Raw genomic sequence first — 17,020 nt, forward strand, 5'->3', positions numbered from 1 at the left:
CATTGCTAAATGAAATTCAAGGCCTTTCAAGTACCTTTCCAAGCACTATTTTTCATTTTAAAAGGGCATTTAAAAGGGATACAATTCACTTTTAAATGCTGTTTCTTGTATTTTATTTTTTTATTATTTTTTAAACAAACATATAAACAAACATGACAACACACGTATACTCCCTTATTCAATAACAATGCTCTCTTAATTGGAAAACGACCTATAAGATTCCCTATATGGGAAGAGCAAGGCATACACTCATTAGGGGATGTTTTTAACAAACAGGGTTTTTGTAGTGATAAAGAAATACGCAAAAAATTTAATCTCACCAAGTCCACATGGCTTTTTCACAAACAGTTAGAGCTATGTTTGAAGTCTCACGGTGTTCCATTAGACAGACCAATTGAACACCACAGATACCACAAATTCTTCTACGCAAGAGAGACATCGAGAGGTTTTGTTTCAGAATTTTATCATCAATTACTAACGTCCTCGTATGAAACCCTCCAACTTGACTCTGTCTGGAGGAGGGATATACCAGACCTGGAAAATGACTTTGATTGGCAAGGAGCCTGGGCAAATGTCCGACTTACATCAAGGAACCATCAACAAATCAATCTTAACTATATTCACAGGACATACTTGACTCCTATAAGACTGTGCCGAATGGGGCTTAAACAAGATTCCAAATGCACCCAATGTACAAATGGGGACGAAGGGACATTTATGCACATGTATTGGGACTGCTCACCAGTTAAGGCATTCTGGAAAGATGTGACCCAACAAATATCAAAACTCGTATCTTGGAATATACCTGTACACCCCTCGGTATTACTATTGAATGATGTTTTTGAGTTTGCAGTGAATCCACAGCTAAAGAGATTGGTTTTATCGGGTATCACAGTAGCCAAAAAGCTGATCGCATCACGCTGGTTTCAACCGGAAAAAATTTGCCGTAAAGTTTGGTTTCTTACATATCTCGATGTAATTTACCATGAAATATCTACAGCAAGAATTCTGGGTCTCAATGAATCCAAAATGTCAATGTGGTTAGAAGTGGTGGAGAGAATAAAAGCTAGCTTATAATGGTAGTGTCTGGTTAGGTGCGAGGGATAGTGGAGGTACTTCTCAAGGTGGGGTCCGGGAGGGGGGGGTTCGAGCTGAGCATATGTGTGTAGGTTTTTTTTTAGATAACAGTTATTATGGGTATATCTTATATAAGACAACTAACTAAAAGGTGATCTCATTGGATGTGCCCTGACAATTAATGCTTGTATATCTTATCGTGTGTTGTCATGTTTGTTTATATGTTTGTTTAAAAAATAATAAATGCTGTTTCTTATAGAAAAGAAATCTGATCCAATATTTATGGCTTAAAAAAAACTATTTCCGACAATTAGTTACACTTTAAATAAAAAATATATATATTTCTTGATTCAGAAATGTTTTATCATGGATGAACAGAACTTTCAATGTGAATGGTTGATTTGAATTTCAAGGACTTTTTAAGCACCTTGTTAAAACTTTAAGCACTTCAAGGACCTTGTGCGAACCCTGTCCACTGTGACGGATTCAAAGAGAGGGGCGTTGCTGATGTCCATCTCCTAACCCGTCACGCATCCTGTAGGTCCAATGTCGCTGACGAGCAACGGGCCACAGTAGAGGTGTGGACTCGTGTCACATGACTTGGACTCGAGTCACAAATCGTCTCGACAAAGTCATAAAAGACTTGCAACTCGACTTTGACAGTAATGCCAGTGACTCGTGACTTCACTCAGACTTGAGCTTTATGACTTGAAAGACTTAATACTCTCCCGAGTCCAAAATGGTAAAAGATTACGCCATGAAAAGTGTAAAGCGAATCAATTTAACTTCCCCGATTACAGTTCCACTTTGGACCAATCCGTCAGCCACCAATCAAGTTGCGTGAGCAGAGAAGCAAGTTGTGTGCAGAATCATCTACATTTTATATACTACTACTAACTATTACTCTGTTGGCTTTAACATTTCTAAATGGCATTACATTAGCAAAGAACACATTAGGACTTGTTTAGGACTCAAAACGTTAGGAAAGTTTCAAACTGGTGACTTGCTTGAGACTTGCCTCTCTTAACTTGGAACTCGACTTTGGAATTGCCAGTCCTGACTTGGCACTCGACCCGGGACTTGAGTGTAGACACCTTGAGACTTACAGTGTTGCATGATTGGCAATCCAGCCAGCCAGCTAACTACCGTGGGAGCAACGAATGCCGATTGGACTCACTGGAATTCCACAAAGGGCAAGCCTCCTGGGAAACAGGAGGGACCATGACGGAGAGAAGGGGAGTTGCTCGTTTGAGTTGCACTGCTGCGGTCAGGCAAGCGCTTACCAGAGTCTCATGGCCAGTACAGAGAGACTCAGAAGGAGCTTCTATCCCCAGGCAAGCGCTACCGGAGTCTCATGGCCAGTACAGAGAGACTCAGAAGGAGCTTCTATCCCCAGACAAGCGCTACCAGAGTCTCATGGCCAGTACAGAGAGACTCAGAAGGAGCTTCTATCCCCAGGCAAGTGCTACCGGAGTCTCATGGCCAGTACAGAGAGACTCAGAAGGAGCTTCTATCCCCAGGCAAGCGCTACCGGAGTCTCATGGCCAGTACAGAGAGACTCAGAAGGAGCTTCTATCCCCAGGCAAGCGCTACCGGAGTCTCATGGCCAGTACAGAGAGACTCAGAAGGAGCTTCTATCCCCAGGCAAGCGCTACCGGAGTCTCATGGCCGGTACAGAGAGACTCAGAAGGAGCTTCTATCCCCAGGCAAGCGCTACCGGAGTCTCATGGCCAGTACAGAGAGACTCAGAAGGAGCTTCTATCCCCAGGCAAGCGCTACCGGAGTCTCATGGCCAGTACAGAGAGACTCAGAAGGAGCTTCTATCCCCATCAGGTTGCTCAATGACTCTATGCAACACTGACCCATCCATTCTACATTCATTGCACACACATCCACATGCACACACTCACTTTAAACATTCACTTTAGACACTTTTTAACACTACACCAAATTTGATATATTTATTACTAAAATATCTGCACTACACCTCTACCTCATTTTTTGCATTTTGTTGCATTTTGTACTTTAGTTTTGTATTGTATATTTTGTATAGTGTTTGGTCTTTATTGTTTTTTTACTGTATGAAGCACAATCTCAGGGGGCTCATACAGAACCAAGCATTTCACTTTAATGTACATTTACCTTATATGTGACAAATAAAATAAAACCTGAACTTGAACTTGAAACTTGCTGCATTACTACACTATAGGGGACACCCTGGTCTCGAGAGCCAGCACTCTGCCATGTCAGCAGCATCGTTGCCTGGCCAAACTCCAGCGCTGCAGACGCATCGTGGGGTCACTGTTACACCTCAATACCAGGTTGACTCAGTAGGCGCCAACCAGGTGACCCCCATAGATGGACAATGTCAGAGGAAAGGTCCCTCTGATATCCCGCACAAAAATTAACTATAGTGAAACTATAGTATTCCTGTGATTTTTTTTCTCTCACACGCACCAATTACTATAGACATGCTATAGTGGATCACTAATAGAAATATATATCGTTACTACGGTAAAACCACAGGAATACTATAATGACTCTATAGTGTGTATGAGAATAATACAATCACAGGAATACTATAAATCACTACAGTGTTTCTGTGGTATATCTAGTGTGTATGAGAATAATAAAATCACAGGAATACTATAAATCACTACAGTGTTTCTGTGGTATATCTAGTGTGTATGAGAATAATACAATCACAGGAATACTATAAATCACTACAGTGTTTCTGTGGTATATCTCTATAGTAATACTATACAATAATACAATCACAGCCACTGAAGACAACCTTTTGGTCCCTGTGGATGACGTTTCCTGAGTGCAGGTACTTGGTGGCTTTAAGCAGCTGGTACATGATGTAGCGCTTGTGGATGTCCTTCAGCAAGCTGCCTCTCTTGATCACTGCGTGCAGGTCTGTATCTGTGACACGCGGGGCGTAGTGTCAGTGAAGGATATGCATTATTATAACCACAGTTAGTTCAGCTCTTGCATTGCATTTTGCATTTAACAGAAAGAAGCATTTTGTATAAAAGTATTCTGTACTTCTGTATGACAACTAATAAAGAACTTGAAAATAACTTGAAACTTGTGCAATGTTGTCCGAGTGACATTCCAATGAGCGCTGAAATCTCCCGATAATGCATTTAGTTTACTGTCACACTTCCAACAACAACAACAACAACAACAACAACACAGCAAAACAGAAAAAACAGCTTTTGTTACACAAAATGGTTGATAAAACGGTGTTATAATTGCAACGATACACTGGAGGTCGCGCTGCACTGTGATTTGGCACCGCTCTGCTGTGCTGAACTACAAAACGTCTGTGTTGATCTATGGCACTTCTGTGCTGAACTACAACACCCAGCGTTCGCCTCGTGCTGGCTGCGCATCACAGCGGTGCCAGGGCCATGTGCAGTGATGCTGCGGGCCCACAGACAGTAGCAGATCAGACTGCAGAGAGAGGGAGGCCAATCTGTGGACTCAGCAGTAGACGTCACAGGCAGCCAAGGAAGAACAACTCCCTTCACGCACACACACACCCACACACTATTGTACACATTCTGCTGTACACTCATGTACAACATGCACAAAGGTTAGGTTACATTCACCCACACAAGGGCTGAGTACTCCCCCCCCCCCCCCCCTCTCTCTCTCACACACACACTCTCCCAGCTCTCTTTTCTCTCTTGCCCCTTACTTATTATTATTTTGTTTCTAAAAAGTTAGTCGATCGTGAGTTAAAAAAAATTGTGGCGTTAATAGAATCGTGCGTTAACGCGTTAATACCGCGTTAACTTGACAGCCTTAAAAAATACATACGAACAGTAAACACCTTACTTAACGTCTAAGATGTAAATGAGCTAGTATCCAGAATATGAAATGTTAAATGTAAACGCGGTCACTGATTCTCACATAAAACATCGGGGTATTGCCTGTCATGTAAAGGACTCACCCATGTATTCAAAGACAAGGTAGATGTCTTTGTCATTCTGGGCTCGGATGACATTAAGAAGCTTAATGATGTTGGGATGATCTCCAAACTCCTGAAAACAGGAACGCATGGTGGTTTAGTAACACAAAGACAAAGACACCACACACACGTTTTACTATCCATGTGGGACTGTGTCCATTGACTACATTAATTCCCTAGCTCTAACCGCCTAACCCTAACCTAGCCCTGATTATAACATTAAACCCTAAAATAGTCCATTGTCTTTGTGAGGTCCGACCATGTCCCCACAAGAATAGAAAAGTCCTTCCAAGTGGGGACATTTGGTCCCAAGGATAGCAAAAAACACACACACACACACACACACACACACACACACACACACACACACACACAACACACACACACACACACGCACACACACACACACACACACACAGGCACACGCACGCACAGGCACACGCACACAAACCCCACTTTGACCTATAACAGCGCGGACAGATAAGCAGGTTATGTACACAAAAGGGGAACATTGGGATTAGTTACATAACTGGTCACTACGAGTGTCTCCGCAGAGCGGCGACGCAGGTGGCTGCTCTGTTTGTTGAGTATCAACCCCCTCGACTGAACTGTGTTGGCATCGGAGGCGGTGGTGGGCAGCAGACAACAAACAAACACGCCCTGCACCCTCTCTGCCTGCGTCAGCATGGAGACCTGCACCCGTTTTGAAGTCGAGTCAAGTACACGTCTTGTGAGTTGAGCGTGCCAATCCTTTGTACTTGTACATGAATGAATGACGCTTTATAGGCGCTATAAAGACGCTTTACAATGCAGGGTGGAAATTGCCTCCTTCACCACCACTGTACTGATGACAGCTGATTAGGGGGCCATTGGCAGGCACTGTTAAAGGTCATGTCAATGTGTGTTTGTTGGAGAGGAGGAGGGAGGGAGGGAGGGAGGGGGAGGGGGAGGGAGGGAGGGAGGGGAGGGAGGGAGGGAGGGAGATGCTACGCAGCGACCCCGCCTGATCTCAAACTACCGAAGTCGGCCCATGTCACCCCACTTCTTAGGGACCCTGCACTGGCTCCCCATTGCTGCACGTATCCGCTTCAAGGCCCTCGACCTGGCATACCGTGCGGCAAAGGGAACCGCTCCCGCCTACCTCCGGTCAATGGTCTCTAACTACACACCCTCAAGACCCCTACACTCTGCATTTCTGGCCGCCTCAGACCTACTCCTATCCAAGCTCCGGGAGGGTCATCAAAGAGAAGTCCCTATTCTCAACCTTGCCCACAATGGTGGAATGAACTACACCCCAGTTAGGACAGCCGAAACACGTCCAATCTTTCGCCGTCGACTAAAGACGCACTTCTTCAACCATTATCTGAATAAAAAAAGAAAAGAAGAAAAAAAAAAAAAAGATTATCTAACCCTAACTAACCATACTGTCCTGCACTTGTCCTAATAAACTAACCTACACTGTAGCACTCAACACTTTGATGAACATTGTTACTCAGCTGATAGAGTTGTGCCCTTCCTGATGGCTTGTCGTACAGAACTTGTAAGTCGCTTTGGATAAAGCGTCAGCTAAATGACCAAATGTAAATGTAAATGTAAATGCTGGCCATAATAACTCCTTGCCCCCCCCTGTGTCACCAGCCTCCACTCTATTATTTTGATAAGATTATAGGGGGTCAGTACTGGGTCCCCTCCTATTCACCATCCATCTCCTCTCCCTGGGCACAATCCTCCGTCACCATGGGGTCCACTTCCACTGCTATGCAGACGACACACAGGTCTATATCTCCTCCAAACCCACCACTGCCCTTCCCCCCACCTCCCCCACCTCCCTCACCACCACCACCACCTCCCTGGATGAGCAGAAACTTCTTGAAGTTAAATGGCAGCAAAACTGAGGCCCTGCTCATCGGCTCCAAATCCACCATCACCAAATCACAAAACACCCCAGTTCCAAACATCACCATCGACGGCTTCCCTGAACCCTTCTCCCCCCCAGTTAAAAGCTCTGTGTCATCCTGGACGGCTCCTCTCCTTTGCACCACACATCAAAAACATCACCCGGTCTGCCTTCTTTCGCCTCCCGTAATATCTCCAGACTCCGCCCATCCCTGTCCCAATCAAACACGGAAACCCTGGTCCACTCATTCGTCACATCCCGGATCGACTACTGCAACGCTCTCCTCACCGGCCTTCCCACCAAACTCCTCAACAGACTACAAATCATCCAGAACTCTGCGCCAGGATCATCACCCGCACCAACTCATCCGACCACATCACCCCCGTCCTCATTCAACTATGCACTGGCTCCCTGTGCACTACCGGATCGACTTCAAAACCTCCTACTCACCTTCAAAGCCCTCCACAATCTAGCCCCCATCTACATCACTGACCTCCTATGGAATACACCCCCTCCCACGTGGCCCTCCGCTCATCCTCTACTGGACTCCTCTCCATCCCCAGCTCACGCCTCAGCACCATGGTGCCCGAGCGTTCAGCTGCTCGGCTCCAGACTCTGGAACTCCCTGCCCCCACATATCCGACAGTCTGACTCACTATCATCATCCAAATCACAACTGTTCAAACTCGCATATTCACTATAACCTCTGTCACTGTCCTATACAATCCTCTGATCTAGGTCTCCTCTCCATCCTCGCACCAGATTACGGACTTTCAGGGACAGAGCCTTCAGCGTGGCGTCCCCTACCCTCTGGAACTCTCTCCCCCCCGAAATCCGCAACGCCCCAACCCTGGACACCTTCAAACTGCTCTTAAAACACACCTCTTCACCAAGCTTTTCCCCATCAGTTAGTTTAGATTAGATTAGGTCCATTATCCCTTACCTGCCCTCATCCCCCTTTTTCTACTTCCCTAGCCCTATTTTTTGTCCTGATTGTGAAGCGACCTTGGTTCTATGAAAGGCGCTATGGACATTTCTATTATTATTATTATTATTATTATTATTATATTATTATTATTATTATTATTATTATTATTATTATTATTATTATTATTATTATTATTATTATTATTATTATTATTATTATTATTATTATTATTATTATTATTATACCCCTGCAGTTTGTTTGTTTGTTATTTTAACTTCACTGTTTTTATACTTCCTGTTTTTTTTCCCTGCCTTGCTGTTTTTTTTTTCCTTCTATGATCATCTGTAAGGTGACCTTGGGTGTCGTGAAAGGCGCCACCAAATAAATGTATTATTATTATTATTATTATTATTATTATTATGGTGAGCATGTTATAATACTGGAATAATATAATAATAATATTAATAATAATAATAATAATAATAATAAATAATAATAATATAATAATAATAATAATAATAATAATAATAATAATAATATTATTATATTATTATTATTATTATTATTATTATTATTATATTATTATTATTATTATTATTATTATTATTATTATTATTATTATTATTATTATATTATATTATTATTATTATTATTATTATTATTATTATTATTATTATTATTATTATTATTATTATTATTCCAGTATTATAACATGCTCACCATTGTTGGAGGCTTGTAAATAATTAAATACAGCACCAAGTCACATCGTTGCTTTCAGGAACTCTATTGCTGAGGTCCCAAGAAGGGTTTATTTAGAACCTGAACCAAGGGCCTAAGAACAAGTCCTCTGCCATAATGATTAGCAGTGTTCTAACCAGCAATAACACAACCTCACCCAGTATAATCATTATCGGCATAACCTGCACGTCTACAGGATCTCATTTCTATGGTACAGAATGAATAAAACTGCTTTTTTATAAACCAGTTTTACAGCAACTTATTATCAAGCATATACGGGAAAATGACGATCGAGACATTATTGGTGATTTGAATTCAGCTCCTCCAACAAATATAGTTATTTAAAACGCTCACGTTGCCACGCAACATGACACCAAGGCAAATATTCAGCTACATACATAAATAATGTATTCAATCTGATGACACATCAGCAGGTAGACGTCCCAGACAGTGCTGTTATCATAATCAGCATTCTTGGAATGCCGCTCGGCCAAACACACGCGGCTCGGTCGGAGGTGACTCTTGCGTAAAATGTCACACGGTGATAAATGTCATATACCCTCGTCGTGTGTTCCTTTTGGGTTAAGAGTTGAACCATCCGACTTCACAAACGTCATCCTTTCAACACTTATTTGGCCAGTCTTACGGAGCACAAGGAGTCGTTTCCGGTGTGCGTCTCGCTCTGCTTATACCGTGGGAACAGCAGCAGGTTCATTGTACGCAGCCGGACCCGTGAGTGTGTTTGCATATCCGCCACTATAATGCAAACAGACGCGCCCAGAGCAGGCCGAGCAGGTCGCTCTCTATTCAGAGTATTCGGTCGCAGATGATTATCGTTAAATGACAACCGTGGCCAATGAGCCGTGACATCATTATGTGGCAAAAAGGAACCTCGTGAGAATACTATGAATATTACTATCCTTTTTCCATATCTGTAGATAGATACTATATCTAAAATATGTACATATCCCTTACCTACTCTTACTATAGTTACACAGCTGGCCAGTGTGACTTCCTACCATATAGTGTCTTTATACCTGTATCACTGTACATATTAATACTACAACTCTGTACATACATCTGATTAGCACTATTACTCAGTAGGACTCATTTAGATATGTTATATCCAGTTTAATCACCTGTACATTACTATTGCACTTTACTGTTACATTTGCACTCTGGTTGGATGCCAAACGTCTTTTTGTTGTACTGCCCTTGTGCTGTTGATGATGATTGACGATACATTTTAATCTAATCTAATCTAAGCTAATCTAATCTAATCTAATCTAATTCGATGAATTAATACATTTCTGTAGCACCTTCCTAGTGCTAGGACACAAATCGCTTAACAATGTAGTGACTGCATACATGAATGAATAGGATTAGGAATGAAAGGGTATGATGAGGTGTATGTCTCCAATAAGTACTTCCAGGGTTGTGTGCATACAAAATTCCTTTGTGAACCCTATTCCTCTTATGAAGCAATTTGTACGGCTCACATTTCTAGCTCAACTTGACGTAATAGTGATAATAATGATAATCTGTCCAATAACGAAAGGCTGATTGAGCGTTCCAGTCTTGAGGTAATAACAACTTGAGCATGATTCAAGTGCACCTCCTCAAGTGTCTAACCCTTTCACTACCACACTACAGAGGGTTAACCCTTTCACTACCACACAGATGGTTAACCATCTGTAGTGTGGTAGTGAAAAGGTTAACCTTCTGTAGTGTGGTAGTGAAAGGGTTAAGTAGTGTGGTAGTGAAAGGGTTAACCGTCTGTAGTGTGGTAGTGAAAGGGTTAACCTTATGCAGTGTGGTAGTGAAAGGGTTAACCTTCTGTAGTGTGGTAGTGAAAGGGTTAACCCTTTGTCGTGTGGTAGTGAAAGGGTTAACCTTCTGTAGTGTGGTAGTGAAAGGGTTAACCCTTTGTCGTGTGACAGTGAAATGGTTAACCTTCTGTATTGTCGCAGTGAAAGGGTTAACCCTTTGGTGGTGTGGTAGTGAAAGGGTTACAGCCCTCACACACAAATGACTCTTACCTGAAGGAACATGATTTCTCTGAACGTCCGCTGTAAAGGAAACACAGTGGACAGTTAGGTACGACACAAGCCATGTTTACCAAGAACCTTTATAGCCAATACCTACGCCTTCTGTCCTGTCCTTTCCTGATACACTAACCTAACACCAAAGAGCACTGTCAACACAGTGTTTTTCCAAGGCCAAATGTTCTCATAATCACTAGTTCCACACTTTCTATAGAGACTGCTCGATCACTTTGTATGGAGCATGTGAATGTGCAAGATATGATTGACACACACACGTTACATTATACACGTTAGCATTCCTGTATTCATATCCTGTTTAAAGTTATTATATATTAGTATATACCCTGGTGAGCTCTCATCTCAAGTATGAAAATCATGAATATAAATATTGCCTATACTCTCTAGGCTCTGTTACCCATACTGTACAAACTTTGAACTATGTTGCCTATACTCAATTTATACCTGCCTTCTGCTTTCACTGTCTAGAACTATCTTACACTGTAATCATAACTACTTACCTCAAACTATAGTCTACCCTTATAACTCTGTATGATAGCATGTATTTATATGTACAGCATATATATATATCCATATCTGTCTGAATATACCTGCATATAATACTTTCATACCTATTTATACACCTGCATATAGCCCATATAACTCTGTATGTACAATAATGCTGTATATACATTGTACACTTGTTTAGTTGCTACTTGTTTAGTGGTAGTTTATTTGCTACTCGTTTAGTTGTAGTTTAGTTGCTACTCGTTTAGTGGTAGTTTCGTTTTCATGTCACATTGCTACTCAAAGTCGTTCTACTCTAGATATTCTGTTCATTCATGTTTAATATGTATATTTGTGACTGGAATATGACAGATACATAGACAATGTATACTGGAATATGACAGATACATATAAACAATGTATACTGGAATATGACAGATACATATAAACACTATTGGAATATAACAGATACATATAAACACTGTATATTGGAATATGACAGATACATATAAACACTGTATATTGGAATATAACAGATACATATAAACACTGTATATTGGAATATGACAGATACATATAAACACTGTATATTGGAATATAACAGATACATATAAACACTGTATATTGGAATATAACAGATACATGGTAAATGGCTGCTTTTTTATATAGTGCTTTTATCCAAAGTGCTTTACAATTTGTTCCTCACATTTTTACCCATTCACTCACACATTCACTCACCGACGGCGGAGGCAACCATGCAAGGTGCCAACCTGCTCATCGGGAGCAATTAGGGGTTAAGTGTCTTGCTCAAGGACACATCGACACGCTGCCCGGGAGGCGCGGGAATCGAACCGGGAACCTCCGGATTGCCAGACGACTGCTCTACCTCCCGAGCCACTGTCGCCCCTTAACATATAAACACTGTAGCCTATTCTGATTAAAACGTTAAAGGGACACTTGGACATTTAGAATTGTTGTTGGTTATCTTTCCTCTACCAGACACATTGAGGGGGAAATGTGTGTACATTTCCCTAATGTGGAATATTAGCCTTGTTAGAATTCCATGGAATATTAGCCTTGTTAGAATTCCATAATAATAATAATAATAATAATAATGGCTTGGATTTATATAGCGCTCTTCATGACACCCAGAGCGCTTCACAGAGTCCATTATTTGTTCATACACAGTCATACCGGTGGTGGTAAGCTACAATTGCAGCCAGAGGTGCCCTGAGGCAGACTCACGGAAGCGTGGCGAATAATCATCGCCTACGGCCCCTCCGACCACCTCCAACATTCACTCACATGCATACACATTCATACGAGGCAAGTAGGTTAAGTGTCTTGCCCAAGGACACAACGGCGATGGGATGGACACGGGCTTGAGCGGGATTCGTACCACCAACCCTTCGATCATTGGACGACCCGCTCTACCCCTGAGCCAAAGCCGCCCCACGGAATGTAATATTAGCCTCGTTAGCGTCATTGTAACCATCGGGCACAGCTAGCTGGACGTTGCCACAGAGACAGCTGTGTCCCAGGGTTACAGCGAGGAATGATAAAGGATGTAGGACAAATGTGGACATGTCCCCCTCACTATGAGAAGAGAGTCTGGGGACTAACAGTATCCCTGGATAGGCGAGTCTGGAATACTGTGGGCAGGTAAACAAGGTCATTGTCAGCATATTGTCAGCATGTCCGGGGTCAGAGGTCACAATACACCAAGGAGGACACACCTGGGCGTCTGTCCTGTTCCTGAAGGCATCAAATATCTTCTTCACCGCCACGACCTCTCCTGTCTGTCTGTCCACTGCCTTCCATACGATCCCGTAGGCCTTGGGAGGGAGAGGACAGGTGGAGAATATCATCCAGTGATAAAACTGTGTTAATACTTATTATCAATGACAGTATTGTGGATAATGAACAGCATTACATAACTTCTGTGTTTGGAGGAGATTGGAAAGTTATTTTTAATTTTGATCATCTATCTAGGGTTTCTTAAAACTATCGGTTCGGGGCACCCAAAATGGGGTCACAGGCCTGTCTATTGTATGTTTTAATGTGACTGGGTCCAAAAGGTAGTGTTGGGTACCGAACTCTGTGTACTTTTGAGGGTACCGACCGAATTACATCGGTACTACCGAGTACCGATTCACGCTAGATGATGATCATGAACATGAAATTTTGACTTTTTTTTTTACGACTGAAATTCCAGGAATTCCAGGAACTGGTACTGGTACCGATATCGGTTCAAGTGTGAAGGGTACCCAACCCCACCAAAAGGTGAGACTAAATGTACTCTGTTTAGGTCCCATGCTGGAAAGTTTACAAGAAATATGACTTATTGCCTTTGTTCTTAAGCTTAGCAATAGCATTGTTTATTTTATTCTTATTATTTTTTTTATCATGTCTACTCTATTTTATTTGATGATCTATTCTATTTTATTATTTGTATTTTGCATAATCAAGGGGGGCATGGCCACCTATACATTGATTTCACTGCATGTCCCCCGATCTATTCTAATTCCTGAATAAAAGCAAAGGAATGAGGTATATGTGAAAAGTGAAAGGTGAGCCGGGGAAGGAGAGTCGCGCCGAGCTCGCAACCGAATCAGCGGTGAGACGAGTCTGAGTAGCTACCGTGAAATTGTGGTTACGACAATAAGCTGCCCTGACCTGACAGACAGAGCGGCGCTGGGTGAGGCTGAGAGCGCTGAGTGAGGCTGAGAGCGCTGAGTGAGGCTGATATCACCAGATCAGGTCCACTGAACACCGACCGGCCCCTCTGTGACCTCCCTCCCTCCCTCCCTCCCTCCCACCTGCTCCCCCTTTTGACTCCCCGCCGCCGCTACACAGAAAGGTAGGTCACTGTGTAGAGTTGACACTACAGAGGGCTGTTAACCCTTTCACTACCACACACACACTACCAAAGGGTTAACCCCCTCTCACTGCGGCGATACAGAAGGTTAACCCTTTCACTGCCACACGACAAAGGGTTAACCCTTTCGCGACCACACTACAGACAGACGGGTTAACCGTCTGTAGTGTGGTTGTGAAAGGGTTAAACGGGTAATTGAGAATTGACACTACCCAGAGGGCTGTTAACCCTTTCACTACCACACACACTACCAAAGGGTTAACCCCCTCTCACTGCGGCGATACAGAAGGTTAACCCTTTCACCCTTTCAGTGTAGGTCGCCTTCAGACATCACTTAATAACAGCAATGCAATGCATACTACTTTGCTTTCTTTCGATGTGAAACCATAACCAACTGGAAACACGTCCAACAGCTGTGTAACAGGAAACAGATCCAACAGCTGTGTAATAGGACCCCCCCCCCCCCCCATTCAGGTGAGGCTAGCCGGCTGACGTGTCAACAAGGTAGTCCCAGGATGCCACCTGGTCCCCTAATAGTGTCACTGTCCACACAACAAAGACCTAACTCAAGGGTCTCTGTGGACACAATATGGCGCACGGTTGCCATAGAAATGTGTTAGCAGTGGAGAGAGAGCAAAACAAAAAGGTTTGGACTCTGACACTGAGAGAAGGAGTTCAGCTGATCTGCTCAGACACGGCTCGAGGAAGCAGACAAAGCTCTTGCTAATGCAACATTATGGTGGTATTGACTTAAATCTGGAGAATTTGAAGAATTTCTCTTGAGAATGGGTGAAAGGAGGGGGCGTTTAAGAAGTGGTAAGCAGCACTACAAGTCACACACACATTGTGAATGTGAATGAGTTTAATGTGTCAACGAGATATAACGAGCTGCTAATGCACATGGCAGCAACCCCTCCGACCCACTCATCCAATGTACCGTTTTTACGCCAAATGTATATACTCTCTTTTCTGGACTCTTTTTGTATCACAAACAGTACTGTATTTGCAAATCTGGTATGTCATAAATGTATATAGATGTAGCAGTACTGTCTATCTGTATGTCATGTATGTCATATATGTTATGATGAATTGAAAATGGGGGACCCTGATGTAAACAAGACGAAAGTCTTTCTCTGGTCTGCATCCCCTTAACAATTGTGTGTATTGAGCCGTACTGTATTGTACCCATTCTGCAATCTGTTAATAAAGTTCTCAATCAATCAATCAAGCAGTGGGACAATTATCTTGTGTTGAGTTGTTGCTTCGCCCAGTCACACGTAGGCTTGATTGATTGATTGAAAACTTTAATTAACAGATTGCAGAATCATACAGTACAGCTCAATACACACAATTGTCGCATAATAAGGCATAATTCACAATGAGAATCAATGCTAGGAACTTCCTAAACCTATAATAATAACAACGAGGCTATATACTGTATCTACCAGACAGAGCATATTATATTCTATATTATTAAATTATTATTATTATTATTTTATGTATTTAGGCTACTTACCCCCTTTCCAAGACGCCTCTTGATTTCATATTTGAGGGAAATGTGTCCCTCCACTTCGGAGATGTTCATTTTTTCAACTTTTTTGCTCATCCTTTAGACTAGAGAAACATGAATTTGATGATGATGCAGAAACGGTCACCTGGGTGCCTGTTAATGAAGTGACGATATGCTTCAAAGAAAGTGTTTGAGTTTGAATCTGAATGTTCTCAAAACAGGTGTTGAAGTCTCGACACCAGTGACGGATACATGTTCTTCTTGCAACTGGAAACGTCCATTTTTATTATAAGGGGTAAGATTTCTACAACACAGTATATCACTCCAAATCAAACAGTTGACGGCCCTGGCAGCACACAGACAGCTCTATATAAAGTTCTGAGCAGATGTTGGTTTGGTTACAAATCAAATCAATGTCGATAAAGAGCCGCAGCAGGCAGTTGTAATACTCATTCGGGTGATTATTACAAATGATAAAACACCGAATCCGAATCCACTCGCAAGCAATACAGTATACTAGCTACTGTGTAATTTAAAATAAGTGAAATCCTAATCCTGGAAAGGATAATCCTGCTGTTGGTGTGGTGTGATGATAATAACAAACTGGGTAGTTTTGTAATTGCCTGTCGTCCTGGAGACGCAACTCAGCTCCCTCCTGCTGTCTGCCGGCCGTTCTTAAAGGGGCCGCGCGTTCCTTCTCCACTTGAAGAGACTTGGAGGAAAGTCAAAGCGACAACAATAGCATTCTAATTAAAATGACCCACATTTATTTCCCATTGCAATGTTTGCTAGTGCAATAACTGACAAGGGAACTATAAAAGAAGGAATGGTCATCATTATATCATATGATGAATTGAAAATGGGGGACCCTGATGTAAGTTGTGTGTATTGAGCCGTACTGTATTGTACCCATTCTGCAATCTGTTAAATAAAGTTTTCATTCATTCAAGTCTTTCTCTGGTCTGCATCCTCTTAACAATTGTGTGTATTGAGCTGTACTGTAGTGTACCCATTCTGCAATCTGTTAATACAGTTTTCAATCAATCAATCAATCAATCAATCAATCAATCAATCAATCACGTCAGAACACCAGCATCCTTTACTCTGCTTGGTGCCAGCTATTGAAGCCTGTATTAAAATTCTAAAGATAGAAGTTATGCGAGGAATTATATATCAACTGATATATCAAACGTTAGCTAGTTAACAATGCAACACATTGCCATTGACTCTGACATCTGAGGTAATAACCTGCGTAAATGATCATACATGAGGAGGTGGCTGATCCCATGTTCAACTCAATGTGAGCCAACTTGGCACCAATGTGCGTTCACGTGCTACACGGTGATGTGATAACCCTTCCTTCTTTTATAGTTTCCTTGATAACCGACAGGAAATAGATTTGGGTCCAACTGTTCCCTAGCTAAATAATTCCAGTGAAAATGTCCATAAAGTATTTTATAGTAT

At 42.2% G+C, this 17,020-nt stretch overlaps 1 protein-coding gene across 1 annotated transcript in view; it reads right to left on the reverse strand.

Moving 5' to 3' along the window:
• mapk15 (mitogen-activated protein kinase 15) overlaps nucleotides 1-16,083 on the reverse strand; it is a 40,996-nt gene extending 24,913 nt beyond the window's left edge. The window contains exons 1-5 of the mRNA XM_084327343.1: nucleotides 15,563-16,083; nucleotides 12,905-13,003; nucleotides 10,659-10,688; nucleotides 5,039-5,129; nucleotides 3,872-4,002 (exon numbers count right to left, since the gene is read on the reverse strand). Coding sequence (XP_084183469.1) covers nucleotides 3,872-4,002; nucleotides 5,039-5,129; nucleotides 10,659-10,688; nucleotides 12,905-13,003; nucleotides 15,563-15,652 — 441 coding nt within the window. The 5' untranslated portion in view covers nucleotides 15,653-16,083. The remainder of the gene's footprint in view (nucleotides 1-3,871; nucleotides 4,003-5,038; nucleotides 5,130-10,658; nucleotides 10,689-12,904; nucleotides 13,004-15,562) is intronic.
• Nucleotides 16,084-17,020: the final 937 nt, after the last annotated feature.

Source organism: Notolepis coatsorum (assembly GCF_963971535.1).
Source record: "Notolepis coatsorum genome assembly, chromosome: 13".
Classification (NCBI taxonomy): domain Eukaryota; kingdom Metazoa; phylum Chordata; class Actinopteri; order Aulopiformes; family Paralepididae; genus Notolepis; species Notolepis coatsorum.